General features: G+C 42.9%; 1 protein-coding gene across 3 annotated transcripts in view; it reads right to left on the bottom strand.

The window, feature by feature from the left end:
* Positions 1-1580: 1580 nt before the first annotated feature.
* Positions 1581-20617, bottom strand: part of EI24 (EI24 autophagy associated transmembrane protein) — a 66427-nt gene continuing 47390 nt past the window's right edge. For all 3 annotated transcript variants that reach the window (XM_033917453.1, XM_033917454.1, XM_033917455.1), the window contains exons 10-11: positions 15086-15160; positions 1581-9243 (exon numbers count right to left, since the gene is read on the bottom strand). In XM_033917453.1, coding sequence (XP_033773344.1) covers positions 9081-9243; positions 15086-15160 — 238 coding nt within the window. In that variant the 3' untranslated portion in view covers positions 1581-9080. The remainder of the gene's footprint in view (positions 9244-15085; positions 15161-20617) is intronic.

The following is a 20617-nucleotide window of genomic DNA, read 5'->3' as shown; positions in this document are numbered from 1 at the left end:
GCGGTTCAACCTCGCGGGAGTCTGCTGAATGCCCAGGCTGGATAAGAGGAAGCAGTTTTGGTCCCATATTTGTAAGGAACTGAATAAACTACTTCTCTAACATGGTCTGGAAAGAAGCCGGCAAGGATGGATCCACGTCTGAAACCAGACCACTTGCTTTGGCTGGAGATTCCTTCGAGGTAGTGTGAGTGTGCTTCGACCTGGGAGTCTTAGGCACTTTAATCACTACCGGTGGAACCGACTGCTGAGCTATCTGACCTGAGGAAACAGGAGAAGATACAGCAGATGTCATTGAAGAAAGAGCCGCTGCAAACGACGAAGGTCTGATGAGGCTCGAGGTAGAAGCAGTAGGAGCAGGAGAAACCTCGGTAGGAGTCGAGGCCGAGGACGCCTTTGAAGTCGAGGGATCAGTAAAAGATTCCATCTCGAAAAGCTTGTCCACCAAAATACAACGACAATTGAAAGCACGAGGCTGAAGCGTTTGTCAAGGCAGGCACGACCTAGGATGATGTTTCGGCCCAAGACACTTAAGGCAGCGACGGTGTGGGTCCTTAAGAGAGATTGCGCGCTGGCACTTGCTACACTTCTTGAAGCCCGTGGCAGGCCAGGACATAGACAGAAAAATAGCCGCCGCAAGATCGAAGTCCTTGGGCTGCGGCCTAGCGGCCTGTCCCGAAAAACGGACGGAAGAGGAAAATTTTTTTTTTTAAACTAAAAATGAAAGAAATAAAATACGAACAGCGATTCGAGAGGAAAAAAATACAAACCGCGGTTCAGATAAGGCACAAAGTAACGAAGTTAAACGCAGAGAGTCAAAGATGGACTTCTTGGCGCCGCAGAAAACTGAGAAGACGTGCCCTGCGCTGGGCAGGAAGGCACTCACGCATGCGCGGTGCGGGCGACTCAAAACTTCGAGTTTCTTCAAGCAAGTCTGCTTGTGAGGTGTCTGCATCTGGGCTCCGTTGATGATGTCACCCATATGTGAGAATACCTGCCTGCTTGTCCTGGGATAATATTTTTTTCACTCAGCGAATAGTTAAGTTCTGGAACTTAACTGCCAGCGGTTATGGTAAGAACAGTTAATGTAGCAGGTTTTAAGAAAGATTTGGACAATTTCCTGGAGGAAAAGTCCATATCAGTTATTGAGACAGACATAGGGAATGTCACTGCTTGCCCTGGATCAGCAGTATGGAATGTTGCTGCTATTTGGGTTTTTTCAGGTACTAGTAACCTGGATTGTCCACCATGAAGATGGGCTACTAGACTAGATGGACCATTAGTCTGACCCAGTAAGGCTATTCTTATGTTCTTATGCTTACAATCTAGTTGTACCTGAGGCAGTAGAGGGTATTTACTTGACCTGCTTTTTTAATCACTGAGCTACCTCTCCATTCCACTACATAAACAGTTTATAAGATTAAAACTGTTGTGTATCAACTCATTTTTACCAGGTATGCACTATTTATTTATGATTTAGTTATTACACAGAAAAAAATTGGAATACAAAGCTGAAAATATTTTTTCACTAGTGCTAAATGTCAGCTAACATCATTAGGCAATAGACAATCATCCTTTGGTACAATGATGTATTCTCTCCCCTCCCCCTTTGCCAATGCTGGATCTATATTTGAGGAAGAATTTTTTTTTTTTTTATAACATCCATTCTAGAGCACTCTAATCTTTATTAGCCATTACCCCTTTTAAGACATAATATACATTTTGAATTTGTAAAGCATTTTACAGCTCAAAATATATTACAATCTGAGTCATTAAAAACTATCCTCACTTAAAGTTGTGTAAACAGAGGCAGAGCAATAATGGGAATAAGTTTATTACTAAGCACAAATGTAAATAGTATATGCATACTTTTTCCCTGTGCAGCCACTGGCAAATTTTCAAAATAAAAATATATGAATACTTCCATTTTGGAAATTTACCCCCCAAGAATTTATGTGCTTACATTTATACTCTTTTTTTTACCATACAGATTTTCTGGGTTCTTTTAATCACATATGCATGTATTTTCAAAAGTATACCCAACCGTCAGGGTGCCTTCACTCAGTATGGGTATGCTCTGGTCTGATAAGCAATTTTATAAATGCCTATTGCCACACATTAAGCACTACTTTATGTGCAAAATAGCCTTTAAAATTGTCCTCAAAATGACTTTTCCCTAACTCACACCATTAGTTTTGGCAGCTGGGATCAGCACTGAGGCACAGGCAGAGTTGACTTCTCCAAAATCATATGAGAATGAAGATCTTCAACATAGGTGTTTTAGCTTAGTCCAAAAAAATATAACAACCTGGTAGCATCCATTAATGCATCTTAGTAAAAGGAGCTCTGAGACAGGTTATTCTACTCTGTTTTCCTAATTTTCACAACAAAACATTCAGGGGGGAAAAAAACAGGATTATATCTCTCAGCCTGTTTGGGAGACAGAGCCTTAAGTGTAATTTGTTTATTGTAAAAATATTTTAGAATTACAAAGCCTAGAAGTGAATGTTTGTAAATTGGGCAGCAGGAGCACATGTGCGTGGTGGCTCTCTCACAATTACAACTCCAAGAGAAGGATGGATGGAGTCACACACTTGAGTTTCATCTAGGCCAGGAACACATTACAGCAGAATCTTGATTATTCAATATAAATGGGTCCACAGGTTGCTGGATAATTGAAAAGGCAGATAATGCAGAAAATATGGATGAGGGCTAAAACAGAAGTATAGTGAATGTATGTTTCAAAAGAGGAAGCAGTTAAAAAGAAAAGAGTTTAAAACTTAATGTGCGGAAGAATTTTACTTAGCACTGCTGCCTTTTAACTAAACATGATGCCAAGAACAAGAGATACACATCTTAATGACAATGCTGTGACATCACCAAAATGCATCAGATAAGACTCTACTGTACTTCAAGAAGGGAATGAAACAATTATCCATTACTTGTGCTCTTGGGCAAGACCCGCCTCCTGGATGAAACACTTGTGACACACAGATCTCAAATTCCTAGCATACTATGTGGCTTAGAACTATTGGAAGCTCATAGTCTAGACACTTTGTATACAAAAGGATTCAGTTTCAGGCAGAAGCTTGCTTTTCATCTGCTGCTAAGGGAACATCTGGAATTCAAGTTCCTTGAAATGCTGAACATTCAGAACTGCCAGGTTGTTGGGTACAGACATTCCTAAAATTAATAAATTTTCAGTTAGAAGTAGTGACTAGAGTGCACCTGGAACCAGCCATGAGTGCCACAGATTCACCATCATTGGTCAGAATAATTAAGATATGCTATACATCTTTAGCAAAATTAGTCCTGCATCCTGCTGGAGTTTTTACCAAGTTCAGTCCCTGCATTTTGCTGACCTCTTTCACATTTTATCCCTTGCATTTTTCTAGTATCTCTGGCATTTGCACCACCACAGTTTTTTAAAACCTGGATTTGAGTATGGAAGAGCAAAACAAAAACAACAAAAAAAACCTCTCTCATCCATCTTCTAGACCACAAACTGCCTATTTGTCCAACCTAGAAATGTAAATTGTGATCTGTAATAAATTACTAATTATAAGAAATTGCCAACATCACTAAATATCCTAGCCAGAAGTGACTGTCAACCTCAGATGGATAGTAATCTGTGTAACTTTACCCCAAAAACCTAATGCTTTAACTTTATGCAGACTAGTCTTGTCCTCACAAATTTAGCTGGGTAATGATCAATGCAGCAGGGTATCATCAAAATTATCATGATCACAATGCTCAAGAAATGTTCAGTTAAAAAGAAAAATTCACAGATACACATATATTTAAAAGCCTTGAACATAAGTATTGCAAACTTTTTCCTGCTTTCTCCTTCCACATCTACCACCCAAAAGAAGTGCCCTATATCCAACTCTGTTGTAAGAGAGGGTGGATAAGTGTATTCTATAATATTCTACCAGCAGACTGTGAAAATGGTATTTACTTCAGTTTGGATTTTCTTGCTAAAGAAACTGTGTATCAACTTGCTCCTGCTACTTAATATTTCTGTGAGCAATCTGGAGACACAGTAAAAGTCAGTTAATATTTCACTGGATGGTACTATATTGTTTCATTTCTTCTGCTAGATTTCTGATGCTTGATTAAAACTCTACAGTGTCCTACAATAAGACAAAACTAGTCAATCGGTTCAGAGTGGTAACTCAATGACTGAACTCCTCTGTAAGCACAACGCAAAATACCGCGTATAAGTAAATAAGAAATAATAAATGTGAATGTGTTAGGGTGCCCTCAGTGTGAAGGAACAGCGAGGGGAGTGATACTCCAGCGCTTCACATTAACAGACAGAGGCAACCGTGCCCCCGCCTACACACCATCATCGGGCACACCTGTGTGTGCTTTAAATATAAATAAATAAAACTGTGTATCAACTTTAAGATAACAGTGAATACAGGAGAAATCAATCAGTGAGACCACTCTAAGAACCCCCCCAGCCAACTCCCAAAAGCAAAAATCAAAAGGCAGCGGACTTAGCTTGAAGGTCTTTTCAGAACAACCAGGAAGCCCAGGGGCAAACGATAACACCCCAGAGGGAGTCAGGTCCAACCAAGCCTGGTTTCGGGACACAACATCCCTTCCTCAGGAACTTGTAGATGAAGGAATCACTGACGCTAGTCCGAGCCGGCTTGACAGAGGGCGGAGCTGACAGAGCGAGGCGCAGACCGCGCTTAAAAACCGTAATCGGTGACGTCAGGCACAGGGCCACCAATTGGGGGGAAAAAAGGAGGAGCGATAACACAGCTATACAATAGTATGCCACTCAATACTGTCATTCAGTCCATATGGATGTACTGCCTGCAGTTGAAAGATCCAAAACTGTTCTCTGAGGTTGATATATGCCATCTTATCGCCCCTAAAGTCGCTCGGTAATTGTTCCAGAACAAACCACGATAGGTCGTAAAAATCGTGGTTCTTCTCCAAACAATGAGGTACAAGAGGCTCAGATCTAGTAGCAGTGTGGATCCTGCTCTTATGTTCTGACATCTTGTCCTAATTTTCCTACTGGTCCGACCCACGTAAATCAATCTACATGGGCACATGACATAAATGACCCATTGGGATTCACATGTTGTATGATGTCTTAGCTTGTAACTCTGATGAGTCAGAGAGTGCTGCCAGCATGAAATAGACAATGTGTTACTACACATGTTGCAATGGCCACATGCCTTGTGGCTCCGTAGAACATTCACCCGAGATGTAGAGTGTTAATAAATTCCTCAGGTTCCTAGGACGAGAAAATGCACTACCTGGAGCACTGTATGGCGATCCAATACATGCCAGTGCCTCCTGATGATATCGGCCACTTGTTGAACTTGATTAGAAAAGGAAATCACACAAACTTGTTGATCCAAAGGGGGCTTCACCACAGGAACAGTTAACAGATCAGGATTGGCATAATGTGCCCTGAGGTAGGTGCGTTTGATTGTCCATTCAGGGTAACCCCGGGATTTGAACCGCTGTGTCAGCAGTTTGGCTTGAGCCTTGAATTCCGCAGTGGTAGTGCATATGCGGCGTATCCTCAAAAATTGACTGACAGGAAGGGATTGTTTTAATCGCGGAGGATGACAGCTCGAAGAGTGGAGATAAGTGTTCCTGTCCGTAGCTTTCCTATACACGGTGGTTACCAGCTTCCCTTCAAAGGGAAGTGATTACTTATACGCGATATTTTGCGTTGTGCTTACGGAGGAATTCAGTCATTGAGTTACCACTCTCTGAACCGATTGACTAGTTTTGCCTGATTGTTGGACACTTTGTAAGGTTTTTTGGCATTTGTTTTGGAGCTTTTTTCTCCTTGATTAAAACTCTAGGCAAATAACTTTGGGAGTAAATCCAAGGCAGAATTGTCAGCAATTGTCCTAGCTGAAGGGCACTTAGAACAAAATGTACATGTTATTATCTATCTATTTCAAATAGAAACAGAAGGGTCTGCATTCACAAAATGTATGTGGGTAAAACCGATTCTTATCTTGTCCAGATAGTTACATTAAAATTGTGTATGGACAAAGGGGAGGAAAGTTTCATGGAGAAAAAGTGAGCAGGACTGGAGGCACAATGAGAATCAGCTAATAAGTCACTGGATACTATACTGAGCATTCTGTTACATCTACTCTGGATTCCATACGTGTGGTGATCAATCTGTTCCTGTGTACTGGACTTGCAGAAGTGAGAATGCTTACAGTCTGAGCACCTCCCATATGGAAGCGGGGCCTAGTGCACCCTCCAGTTTTTCTTCTGCAAATGAACTGTAAGAGTGTTTTTCATTAATGCCACGACTATGGCATATGTGATATGTGAACAGACGGGGGGGGGGGGGGGGCACAAGAAGCACCCCCTTGCAGCTGGAAACTCTGACACTTTTCCATTGGGTGGAAGCCCACCTTTAGGCTCTTTCTGCGGCCCAAGTGGCTGGAGCGGAAAATGTTCAGGCCGGCTTTCTAAGTCAACAGTTCCTGGACCCGGGGGATTGGTTGCTCTCACATAGAGCATTCGATCTGATTGTGCAGTGCTGGGGCAGACCAATGATGGATTTGGACAAGAGCACATAGGCCAAACACTTCTTCAGTCGAAGAGCAGAACCATAAAGCTTGGGGTTGGATATGTTAGTCCAGCCCTGGCCATGACACGGTCTCCTTTATGTATCCCTCCTTGGCCCAAGGTAGGCTGGGTCATCCACAAGATTGCAACTCATCGAGGCCTTGTGATCTTAGTAGCTCCAAACTGGCTCGCCGGTCTTGGTATGCCAACCTAGTACATCTTCACCAGGATGAGGGTCTTTGCTGCCTCTTCATCGCAGTCTTCTTTGTTAGGGACCAGTCCCCATGGAGATTCCACAGTGCTTTGGTCTTATAGCATGGCTCTTGAGCATACTGCGCTAGTTCTCAAGGTCTATTCCAATGTGGTCATTACCACGCTACTTTGGGCTAAAAAGCCCTCTACTATGGCAGCTTACACAAAAGCAAGGTGGGTTTTTCAGCAATGGTGAGCAAAGGACCAGGTCAAGCCACTTTGAGCTCCCATTCCAGTCATCCTGGCATTCCTTCAGGCCAGTCTGGAAAAAGGCCTGGCAGTGGCATCCCTCAAGGTACAGGTGGCCTTTCTTGTTTCCTGATACAAGATCGTAGGTCTTTGCTGATGGCTCATCCTGATGTGACCAGGTTCCTTTGGAAACTCTAGTTGAGGCCTCTGCTGCAGCATCCCTTCGGCTTACATTGCCTGCCGTAAGCAGCCATCAATCTCTCTAAAGGCACACTTGACAAGGAGTGTTGCCTCTTCCAGGACGGAGTCTCGGGAAGCACCTCCCGCAGAAATTTGTTGAGCAGCAACTTGTTCTACTCTACATACTTCTTCCAAATTTTACAGAGTGGATATGTCAGCTCAGAAGGACTTCGGTATTGCAGGCAGGCTCTTCTGTCCCTCCTTAAATGTTAGCCACTACTTTGGTACGTCACCTCACATACAGAATCTGGAGTAGATGTAACGGAATGAAAGATTAGGTTCCTACCTGGATAATCTTCTGTTAATGTACCATAGATTCCGTATGGCCTGCCCTCAGTATATTCTGTATCATCTGCTTTCTGCCTTGGATATTTCTGTGTAGCAAGGCCTGGAGTTTTCTCAAGTCAGCCGGCTGGCTGAGGGCAAACAGATCCTGTGTAAGTGTATTCCTCAGCCTCTGACTCCTTTGTGTTAGTGCCAGTTGCACACAGCAGATTGTTTCTCTGTGGTTGTTTTCCAATTATTTCCTATCGTTATGATGCCTTGTTCTAATTCTTCTTTTTTAAGTTGCAGAGCAGAACAGAGTTGTTCCTTGTATGTGGGGAGTTTTCCTGTTGCTCTCCTTCTTTGTTTTCTGTTCCAGTGGAACTCAATTGTTTTGGGACCTAATTGGAGGGTTCACTGGGCTCCACTTCCATATGGGAGGTGCTCAAACCTGTAAGTATTCTCACTTCTGCAAGTCTAGCTCATGAGAAAGGATTAATCACCACACATATGGAATCTGTAGTAGACTAACAGAAAGATTATTGAGGTAAGAACCTAATCTTTCATTACCTAGCTAAATTTGTGAGGACAAACTGGCCTGCACAAACAGAAAGCTGAAAGTTATTTGAGTAAAGTTACACAGATAACTATCTATCTATACAGCAGAAAACATATGCAGATAGTTCTGTTGAATATCTAGATAATGTCATCTGGACAACTTTATCCAGATAAATTACCTGTTGCTATCTCCTTGAATACTGCCCTGTCTGTTCAGTCTTTGAAAAATTAGTTGTCAGAATAAGTGTCAGGTAAAACTAGGACTACATGGTATTTGCATACCAATGCTATACCACAGCTGTACACAAGTGGCAGCGATCCACAGTGTCATTAACCCTATTTCTTGCAAAATATAATGCAGAGAAACATTATCAGTTGATAGCTTTCCTCAGAAGCCGAAACACCTTGAAGATTTTAAATAGTAAATACTTGACCAGGAGAACATTATTGTATTCATAAACTGTCATATTCTACTTAAAAAACCCTCCACAATCTAAAAATACTGTAACTTCAGTTCCCTGTCACAGAAAATCACAGGTTTTTATGCAAGAGACCAGTTGACCTACTAGTGCCAACCTGCATCATACACAACAAACATGGTTCATGAATGTCACATTGCTTCAGGATGGTGGCAGAAGTGGAGAAGAATGGCACATGAACACAATTAAAGGTATCCAAAACTAGAATAGGCACAAGTATATTAGATGTGCTATAAAAACAAACATCATCTAAGAACATCATTTGCAAACTCATAAAGATGATCAAATTCATTTTTCGCCATGTTTGTGTGGTAGTTTGATTTACTAAAAGTTTTGTCCATACTTCTCAATAGGGCATAGAAAATCAACATCAAAGCTAAGGGCTGGAGTCAGTGATGCACAAAAAGGGGGTAAGTATAAACACATTTACCACCCTCTTCCCTATGGTGCTATGGGTTGTGCCATACCCTGTCTTCAGCAAGGTACACAACTGGTGGTGATGAACGGCAGCTCCTCCCTTCTCTCAGTAAGGATTTAGTGCCCCAAAGTGACCTTCTGTTTGGCAGGGGACAGTTGCAGGGAGGAGAGCTTGTCCATGGAGGTTGAGGTGCTCAGTGAGGACTGCAGGTGAACTGTCTTGTGAAATAGTCGGTTGCTGATGAAGACAACCAGAGAAAACAGACGCAGCTGAAAGTGACTGAAAAGACAAAACAAGGATAAAACACTGGATACTTTTGTTATGTTGTCTTTCACTGCCCATTTTTCCTGTGCATCTGTTATGGCAGCAATTAGAGAACGACACGGGGCCAAATTTTTCACCATCCCCACAGGAATTAATTTTCACGTCCCATCGAGTTCTTTTCCTGCCCCTGCCCCATTCCTGCAAGCTCTATCTTCATCTGCACAAGCCTCAAACACTTTACAATCATAAGTGTTCGAGGCTTGTACGGTTAAGGCAGAGCTTACAGGAATGGGTGAGGGACAGGGACAGCAACAAAACTCGCAGGGATGGGACAGGGAAATTGAGTTCCTGGGGGACGGGGGCAAATTTGTCCCCATGTCATTATCTAGCAGCAATGTCTCCCTCCTGCTGGAGCTGTCCTGCACAAGGCTGCAGCTTCTTTCCAGCTGTTTCCCACACAGCAACAGCTACCCAGTCATAAGACAGTGTCATTCTGTATGGCAATGCCTATGTCAATAGTTAGGATTATTGTGCTTATCATTTGCATAGTGCTACCAGGTCAATGCAACTCTTTACAGACACAAATGATGGACAGCATCTGCTTCTGGTGTACCGATCAGCTAAAGATAAGTTGATTTATGTTCATCTATCTTTTTGAGTTTTCACAGCACAGCACAGAGCTTTTTTCAACTAAAAGGAAGGTTTTTATGCCGATAAGGTGACCGCTCAACCACCTTTAATAGCCACCACTGTGGAGATGGGAGGGCCCTGTTCCGAGGCTTTTCCTTCTGTTAATTTGTTGCAGAGCCTGTGTTGGTCTTTCATTTTACACTTTTGACACCTTACATCATTTATGTGAAAGAGTCATAATATATAGCATCTGCTTCTAAGACATCATGAAACAAAGACAAGATACAGGGCCTTTAGGTTAAAGCAGTAGGGCCAGCTGCAATGAGTGAAGTCTAAAAAGGCCATCTAAGAGAGCAACCTGTGGACAAGGAACAGAGGACATGCTTGATTTGAATAGTTTTAAGTTTCAAAAGCAACCTCAAAGAAATTAATTTTCTAATTGGATTTTAATTTGTGTGGAGGGAGACATGACATATACTGTACATTCAAGGAGGCTATTTCATGTATTTGTCATAGCAAGCTGTAAGACACAGTCAGGCCAATGCTCAGAATCTAGTGCCAGCATTAAGCTACACTAAATGTTTAGAGGACACTAGCGCAGGAAATAACTTGTACACCAAAGATTACGGCAAAACATACTTAAATGTACGCAAATGAATATAAAAGGGGTCATTAGGTATTCCATCCTAATGTCCAAAGGAACAATGCACAAAAACCTTGTCCCCTAAAACAGAAAACTCAGAGCTGGCATTGGGGTGTGATAGTCACAGCCAATGTTGTCACTGCCACTGCTGGATACAGGAGGGCATGTGATGGGTGGTGGGAGGCACTGAATGACCCATCCCCAGCAGGAGTCACTCCTCCACCCTCTCCTTGGTCCACCAGGGACAGAAGGCTGACCACAGAATGCTCCCTCTGCTTGGAACAATTCCAATCATGTACATGAAATTCTGTAGTTTGAAGGGGGTTCACAACTGTTGGGTGGGTCTGGAAACCACACAGCCCATGGGTTCGTACACATTGGTGGTGACCATGGCAGAGAGCGAGGAAGAGGCCAACTGTATCATTTCTTCCCCCGAACATGCTCACAAGAATTCTGCTTATTGCAAAATTCTTATGTGCATGCACTACGCATGGTCTTCACCCTTAACTTCCCAATTCTCAGCAAATAACAGTGCACGCATGATTTGCATAATATTAGCATTGATAATTGGGAAAGATTTTTTTGGCATTGTTCCTTTTAGCCAAACCTGTTTTTAATACAGGGGTGTCCAACCTGCAGCCCGAGGGCTGCATGTGGCCCCGTGAAGTATTTTGTGTGGCCCCAGTTGAGGGTGATGCAGTGTTTTCCTCTGCTGCCCCTGGGTGTTTACCGTCTTGCCAGCTCCCTCCTCTGTCTTGCTGCAGCGTTTGTGTGGTCCAATAAATATTTTTTTTTCGGCCAATGTGGCCCAGGGAAGCCAAAAGGTTGGACACCCCTGCGGGATATAATGAAAACTGAGGACGTGAACTAATAATCCCCTATCTGGTACTATAGAAGTCTCAACATACACTTAAAGACTTCTATTGTCTATTTATATCATACAATCAGAGACTTATTTTTTGAAGGACAGGGCAAAAAAAGTAAAAATCAAAAATTTATTTGCATATGCGATGAAACAAACAAGGCAATGAGGATAACAATGGGGAAATTGAACTGGAAACTGAAACCGAAGAAGAGCCAGATATTTTAAAAGAAGAAGCCATAGCAGCAATTAAAGCTTTATCAAAAAACAAGTCACCTGGTATTGACAGTATTCCAATTGAATTAATAAAAGGCTCAAAAGGTGCTAGCATGGCCTTCACTCGACTAAGTCAACAGTAAAATCGTTCATATATGCAGATGACATCACCATCATTGTTCCCATTACCTCACTCACTCTAGAAACGGAAAAACTCATCGCATCTATCCTCACCAAGCTAGAACTGTGGACCTCAAAACTCAAATTAAAATTGAACTCTGAAAAAACCAAAATCTTCCTAGCGAGTCCCAACCACAAATTAACAAACACTTCCCTCAGACTGAATGGGCTAGATTACCCTATCTTACCCACCATAAAAATCCTTGGAGTCATCCTGGACCGCACCCTAACCTTCGATGACCATACCAGTGCCCAGGTGAAAAAATGTTTCTGTACCCTCTGGAAACTGCGCACCATCAAACGCTACTTAGACCACCAAGCCTTCCGTCTACTCGTTCAATCTCTGGTATTAAGCATATTAGACTACTGCAACATTATTTACCTGGGATCCTATAAAAATACCATCAAACGTCTTAGAACAGTCCAAAATGCGGCTGTCCGCCTCATCTATGATCTCAAAAAATACGACCATGTTAGCCCCTACTACACCAAACTCCATTGGCTTCCAGTAGAGGCAAGGATCATCTTTAAGTTCGCCTGCCTCTGTTTCAAAACTCTAACAGGATCTTCCCCAATATACTTGTCTGAGCACCTTGAAATAGCAGGCCCCTCCCGCACACGAAACGCCCACCTATTCACCTTTCCCTCCCTAAAAGGCTGCCTCTACAAGAGATTCATTGATAGAACCCTAGCATTCCAAGCGGGCAAATGGAACAATTGCCTAACCGCCCTCATCTCCAACTCCCCGCCCTACCACCTGTTCAGGAAGTCACTAAAAACCTACCTCTTCGACAAATTCCGCTAACGCTGCCTTCCCTCCTTCCCTGCACCCTCCTGACCTCGACATCCCTCCATTCCCTCTGACTACGCCCCCCTCCCAAGCCACTATGGCCTCTCTTTCTCAATCTCTGTTTTATCTAACTGCCCTGCCTTTTCACTGCCTCACATTCAACATCACTGTAAATGTACCACCGCTATAACATGTAACCTCGCTGTATACGTACAGTCTCTTCTTTAGTATATGCCTTTTTAATACTGCTATTTATGTAACATCTCTGTAAATGTAACAACACTGTAATATGTATCATCGCTGTAAATGTACAGTCTCTTCTATTGTTAACCGCATTGAACTTCCATGGTATTGCGGTATACAAGAATAAAGTTATTATTATTATTATTTTGGAAGGAAAAAACATGGCCAACCTATTGGAGATCACTGTTCATACCTATACTGAAGAAAGGTGATGCCAAGAACTGTAACAACTACAGAACAACTGCATTAATTCCACATGCTTTAATTCCAAAATATTGCAGAAAATAATACAACAAAGGCTCCAATCATACATTGAGCAAGAACTACCCGAAGTTCAGGCTTGTTTCAGAAAAGGTCGAGGAATAAGAGACATTATTGCCAATGTTAGATGGATATTGGAGAAGAGCAAAGATACCTTTGCTTCATCGACTATAGCAAAGCTTTGACTGTGTGGATCATAATAAACTATGAAGAACTCTAGTGCAAATGGGACTACCCAAACACATAACTCAGCTGATAGAGAGCTTATATGAAAATCAAGAAGCTACAGTGAGAACTGAATATGGCAACACTGATTGGGTTCCAATAAAACATGGTGTCAGGCAAGGATGCATCTTGTCACCTTACCTGTTCAACCTGTACAGTGAAACCATCTTCAGAAAAGCAAATTTGGAAGAAGAGAGTGTTAGTTTTAAAGTTGGTGGACGAAATATAAACCTGCGCTATGTAGATGATACAACGTTCATCAGCAGCAAAGAAGACATGCTTTATCTACTGAGAAAAAATTCAAAGCTGAAAGTCATAACATGGGATTAGAACTGAACATAAACAAGACAAAGATCATGAACATGGAAAATGTTGAAGATTTTGAGCTTGAAGGCAATTGAATAGAAGTTATAAAGGATTTCAATCTCCTGGGCTCTTTTGTAAACAAAGAAGCAACTAGAAGGGAGGAAATACTCCACAAACTAGCACTTGGTTTGAACTTTGTTACATAAACCGGAACTGACGACAGACGCTGCCAAAACCATGATACCCTATGGAGAGGGGTGGCTTTTGGAAAAGCACGATAGTAAGTTTTGAAATACAAGACTATATCTATAGTTAGATCTTGGCTAGGTTGGATATTTTGGTTAGAGTTAAATTGGTGGGATTAAATTCTTGATATCCTTGCATGGCTTAGAATAATATAAAATCTTTGTTTTTGTTTTAGAATAGCCACGCGAGCCTCAACCCTGACGAAAGGATTTACTTGAAACATGTGCATGTCAGTAGAGGTGCTCCCCTTAAGTGGCTGGTATAGCGGTATATAAGAAATAAAATCAAAAATCAAAAAAAATAATCAAAAAAGTTTTGAAATATAAGAAAAATATGACTAACTAAAAAAATTAAAAGAAAAATAATAAAAAAGATATATAAATATACATAAATTACTGATCCTATGACGATTGGGTTCAGTGATAATATTCACATGAACCAATGGGATTCTTTAGCCCTCTGAGGATAGTGAACAGTTTATGAGAAATGGTTTAACTTATGAAGACTGGTATTGGATTTAATGTAAGCACTATTGAAGTCCGGTCTGAAAATAGCCTTTAATATTGATACTGATTTGATAAAATAGTGGAAAAGGACTTTAGGCATGCCGTGGATCGCCAGAAGAACTAACAAATCGATTCTGGAAGAGATCAAACCGGCTATGTCACTTGAAGTCCAAATGATGAAGTTATGAGCTGACTGTCTTATTTTGGTAACACCATCAGAAGAGAGAGATCACTGGAGGACATCATGTTTGAGAAGATCGAATGAATCAGGCGAAGAGGGCAACCTACAATCAGAAGGCTGGACACGTTGAAAACAACCATGGGGATGATACTGGAGGACTTTTCCGGACTAGCACAAAACCGATTTCTTTTTAGATCCACAATTAATCAAGTCAGTAGACCTCAAGCACAAGTCGATGGCACCTAACAACAATAACATGCGGTGACTGGGTGGCGAGTCCTTCAATGGGGATTTTATTCCTAGAGTCTCTGAGCATATGTTGTAAATAGAAAATAGAAGTCTTTAAGCATATGTTGAGACTTCTATAGTTCCAGATAGGGGATTATTAGTTCATGTCATTGTTCCTTATAGTGCCAGAGTTCTGAGCATCGTCTCACTTAATCCTTCTGATCTAGAGTAAAGTGTATATCCATATCTCATGCTTCAGCTTCAGACATGCACATAGCTTCATAGCATCTTTGCCCTGCTGCTGTTCTCCAGACATGTACAATGCTTGCTCAGTACTTACTACACTTTCCCAGGAGTCTTTGCTTCATTGGCGCTGATGATGAAAAGTGGAAAAAGTATAGAAAACAGACAGCCACTACAAAGGGAAGAGAGAAGCAAATCAGAATGATCAAAACAAAATAATATCATGAGAAAATCTGAATAATAGGAGCCCTGAGCCCTTTCACATAATCCCTCTATTCCATAGAACAGTGTTTTTCAACCTTTTTTGGGCAAAGGCACACTTGTTTCATGAAAAAAATCACGAGGCACACCACCATTAGAAAATGTTAAAAAATTTAACTCTCTGCTTATATTGACTATATATAAAGTAATTCTCTTGAATAGGAATCAAATAAACACAAAGAAAGTATTTTATAATTACTTTATTACGAAATAAAAATTATAAAAATTATAAAATACTTTATTCAGTGCGAAACCTGGGCCTGTTTGGCTGAACACAAAGCTGATATTCTGGCTGGAATCGAAGAAAGACACACACGTAGCTCTTCGTCAACAGCTCTCAGTCTCTCTCTGTATTTGGTTTTTATAGCATACAAAAATAGACAAATATACCCTCCATCCTTTTTATTAAACCACAATAGCAGTTTTTAGCGCAGGGAGCTGCGCTGAATGTCCAGCGCTGCTCTTGACGCTCATAGGCTCCCTGCGCTAAAAACCACTATTGCGGTTTAGTAAAAGGTGACCATATTGTAAAATATAGACAGCAGATATAAATTCAGAACTGTGCATAGTAAGTGAAGGGAAGTTTTCATCTCTGGGAATTTACCCAGTTAACTATTAAGTTATTTGGGCAAATTCCTTTGAAAACTGTGGTAATACTGCCTCCACTTTGCTAAATTTAAAATCAAATCATTTTTCCTACCTTGTCTGGTGATTTCTGGTTGCACTTTCTTCTTCTGACTGTGCATCCAATCTTTCTTCCCTTCTATCAGCCTGTATGCTTTCTCTCCTCCACACCTCATTCCCTCCCCCAACTTTTTCTTCCTCTCTCCCTGACCTTTCTTTCTTTTTTTCTGTTTCTCTTCTTTCCTTCCGTTTCCCTGCCTGCCCCCTTTCTTTCTTTCTCCCTGCCGTTCCCCAAGCCACTGCCACTGCCGCTGCCATCGGGGAACAGGACCCACCAATGGATAACAGGCCCCAAAGCCGACGCGGACGCATGCTCTCCCTGACGTCAATTGTGCAATCGGAGAGGAAGTTCCGCCCAGCCAGGCAGCGATTGGCTGGCCCGAACTTCCTCTCCAACTACAGAATTGACGTCGGGGAGAAGAAGACTTATCGGCTCGATAGATTAGATCGCCAAGACAAAGTGAGTCCTGGGTGATCGACTCACTTTGCCTTGGCGAGCTACTGGCGCCCCTGCCTCGGGCCCCCTGTCAGCTCCGGGCCCGGCGGCCCTGCGGCACACCAGGCAACATCTCGCGGCACACTAGTGTGCCGCGGAACACCGGTTGAAAAACACTGCCATAGAAGATGCACTATAGGAGTGCTCAGTCATTCTATATCGGCCCTTCTCTTTCATTAATATGTCAAAAAACTTCAAAAGCAGAACAATCTTCTTTTCTTGGAGGTTCAATTTCTAGAGGTTTCTGCAGCCTCTGCATTGCATCTCAGCCCTAATGTACAGAACTGAAAAAAGCACAGTTACTTACCGTAACAGGTGTTATCCAGCAACAGCAGGCAGATATTCTCAAGTATGGGTGATGTAACCGACGGAGCCCCGGTATGGACCACTTTAAAAGTGCATTGCCACTTTAAGTCTTTAGAGTTTGCGATAGCCTGAACCGCGAATGCCTTCCCACCCGACGTAGAGCACGCGGTCCCTCAGTTAAGATAAGCCAGCTAAGAATCCAACCTGGGGAGGTGGGTGGGTTGTGAGAATATCTGCCTGCTGTCCAGGTAAGTAACTATGCTTTATCCCAGGACAAGCAGGCAGCATATTCTCACGTATGGGTGACCTCCAAGCTAACAGAAATGGGATGGTGGGAGTGTTGGCCTTAGGAAAATAAATTTTGTAATACAGATTGGCCGAAGTGCCCATCCTGTCTGGAGAAAGACTCAAGACAATCGTGAGAAGTGAATGTATGAAATGAGGTCCAGGTGGCAGCTTTACATATTTCCTCAATGGGAATAGATCTGAGGAAAGCCAAAGAAGCTGCCATAGCTCTAATTTTGTGGGCTGTGACACAACTCTCCAATGCCAGTCCAGTCTGAGCATAGCAGAACGAGATGCAGGCAGCCAGCCAGTTGGAAATCATTCTTTTAGAAACAGGATGCCCCAACTTATATGGATCAAAAGAGACGAAAAGTTGGGGGGAGATGTTCGATGTGGCTTTGTCCGGTCAATGTAATAGGCCAAAGCCCATTTACAACCTAAAGTATGAAAAGTGGTTTCTCCAGCATGAGAATGAAGCTTAGGAAAAACCACTGGTAGAACAATTGACTGTGACAACTTTCGGAAGAAACTTTGGATGTGTACGCAGAACCACCTTATCATGATGAAAAACTGTGAAGGGTGGATCTGCTACTAATGCTTGTAACTCACTGACCCTCCTGGCAGAGGTGACAGCAATAGGTGACAGCAATAAGAAAGACAACTTTCCAGGTGAGAAACTTAAGATGAGCTGTGGGCATTGGTTCAAATGGTGGCTTCATCAAACTGGAAAGGACCACATTAAGGTCCCAGACAACAGGTGGAGGCTTGAGAGGTGGTTTCACATTAAAAAGTCCTTTCATGAATCTGGAGACCAAAGTCTGAGCAGTAAGAGGTTTACCCCTCGACTGGCATGTGAAAAGCTGTAATAGCGCTGAGATGGATTCTGACAGATGAAGATTTGAGGCCAGAATCAGACAGATGAAGCAGATAATCCAACACCAAATCCACTGATAATGAAGTTGGATCATGATGATGAAGAAGACACCAGGAAGAGAACCGAGTCTACTTTTGTTGATAACATTGCTGAGTAGCTGGTTTCCTGGATGCATCAAGAATTTGACGAACAGGCTGAGAAAGATGTAAGTGAGATGGATTCAGCCCGAGAGAAACCAAGCTGTCATGTGTAGTGATTGCAGGTTGGGATGTAGGAGTGATTCCTGATTCTGAGTGAGCATAATAGGAAATTCTGGAAGAGGTATGGGCTTCCTGGAGCTGAGTTGAAGTAGAAGGGAGAACCAATGTTGCTTGGGCCACCGTGGAGCAATGAGAATCATGGTGGCTGCTTCTCTCTTGGCGGCAAAAATCCATGCAGGACTTACACCCTAAATGGTGAGATCCTAGCAAGGACTGTAGCAGAACGTGACTTGGGGGTGATTATTAGCGAAGACATGAAGACTGCCAATCAAGTGGAGAAAGCTTCATCCAGGGCTAGACAAATCATGGGCTGTATCCGTAGAAGTTTCGTCTGCCGTAAGCCCGAGGTCATAATGCTGTTGTACAGATCCATGGTGAGACCCCATCTGGAATACTGTGTACAATTCTGGAGGCTGCATTATCAAAAAGATGTGCGGAGCGTTGAGTCGGTTCAGCGAATGGCCACCAGGATGGTCTCAGGACTCAAGGATCTCCCGTATGAGGAACGACTGGGTAAGTTGCAGCTGTACTCACTCGAGGAACACAGAGAGAGGGGAGACATGATCAAGACGTTCAAATATGTCACGGGCCGTATCGAGGTGGAAGAGGATCTCTTTTTCCTTAAAGGACCCACAGCAACAATAGGGCATCTGTTGAAAATCAGGGGTGGGAAATTTCATGGCAACACCAGAAAATATTCTTCATCAAAAGGGTGGTTGACCGCTGGAATAATCTTCCACAACAGGTAATTGAGGCCAGCAGCGTGCCAGATTTTAAGAAAAGATGAGATTGGCATGTGGGATCTCTTCATGGAGGTAGTTAGGGGGTGGGCCATTAGTGTGGGCAGACTAGATGGGCTGTGGCCCCTTTCTGCCGTCATTTTCTATGTTTCTATGAGCTTGAACAGAGTTCTCAACATGAGAGGAATTGGAGGGAATGCCCCTCCAATCCAGGAGAAATGCATCTGCTTCCAAATGGAGAGGAGAGTAAAGTCTGGAGCAAAACTGGGGCTACTGGTGAATGTGAGGAGCCACAAACAAGTCCACTTGAGGAGTGCCCCATTGAGCAAAGATGGACTGGAGAGTTGCAGAGTTGAGAGTCCATTCATGAGGCTGAAGAATTCTGCTGAGGTTGTCTGCTAGGGAATTCTTCTCCCCTTGAATGTAGACAGCCTTCAAGAATAGATTATGAGCTGTCTCCCAAGTCCAGATTTTTGGGGCCTCCTAACACAACAGGAGAGAGCCCGTGCCTCCTTGCTTGTTTAAGTAGTGCATTGCTACTTGATTGTCTGTACGAAGGAGGAGGACTTGAGGGCATAGGAGATGATGAAAAGCCTTGAGGGCATAAAACATTGCTCTGAGTTCCAGGAAATTGATGTGAAATTTCCACTCCCTGGCGGTCTAAAGACCCTGAGTCTGAAGATCATCCATATGAGCCCCCCAGGCATAAGGGGATGCGTCCGTCGTGATGACCTTGTGATGAGGGGGCAAGTGAAAAAGGAGACCTCTGGAGAGATTGGAAGAGGTCACACACTATTGAAGTGACTGCAGAAGAAATGATGTCACAGATATATGTTGTGAGATGATCCATCGCTTGAGACCACTGAGAAGCAAGGGTCCACTGAGGAGTGCGAAGATATAGCCTTGCCAACGGTGTCACATGTACAGTGGAAGTCATGTGGCCCAAAATAACCATCATGTGTCTTGCAGAGATGGATTGAAGAGGATGCAGTTGCTGACACAGACGGATGAGAGCCTGAAGGCGATCTGGAGGAAGAAACGCTCTTATGAGAATGGTGTCTAGAACTGCCCCAATGAACTGCATACGTTGAGTCGGAATGAGATGTGATTTGGGGAAGTTGACTTCAAATCCTAGAACATGGAGAAAAGAAATGGTCTGAGATGTTGCTTGAACCACTTACTGAGATGAGAAAGCCTTGATCGTCATCCAGATAAGGAAAGATTTGAAGGCCATGTAATTGGAGAGAGACGGCCACCACAATCAGGCACTTCGTGAAGACTCTGGGAGAAGATGCCAGGCCGAAGGGAAGAACCTTGTACTAGTAATGACATCGATTGATTTGGAAGCAAAGGTACTGCTTGGAAGCCGGATGAACTGGAATGTGTGTAGGCTTCCTTGAGATCTAGGGAACATAGCCAGTCATTCTGATTGAGAGGATAAAGCAGGGCGAGGGATAGCATCCTGAATTTCTCCTTGACTAGAAATTTGTTGAGAGCTCTGAGATCCAGGATGAGTCTCAGTCCTTCGGTCTTCTTGGGGACTAAGTAACAGGAGTAAAATCCCTGCTTCTGCTGACTGAGGGGAACTTCCTCGATGGCATTCATCAGGAGAAGGGATTGAACCTCCTGCAAAAGGAGGGAGGACTGTGCAGGGTCCAAAGCAGACTTGCTTGGAGGTTGGTCCGGAGTAAGGGTTTGAAAATTGAGAGAGTAACTCTGATGA

The sequence above is a fragment of the Geotrypetes seraphini genome, chromosome 13 (assembly GCF_902459505.1).
Source record: "Geotrypetes seraphini chromosome 13, aGeoSer1.1, whole genome shotgun sequence".
Taxonomy (NCBI): Eukaryota; Metazoa; Chordata; class Amphibia; order Gymnophiona; family Dermophiidae; genus Geotrypetes; species Geotrypetes seraphini.
The sequence above is the reverse complement of the archived record's forward strand: the minus strand, read 5'-3'. Positions and strand labels throughout refer to the sequence as shown.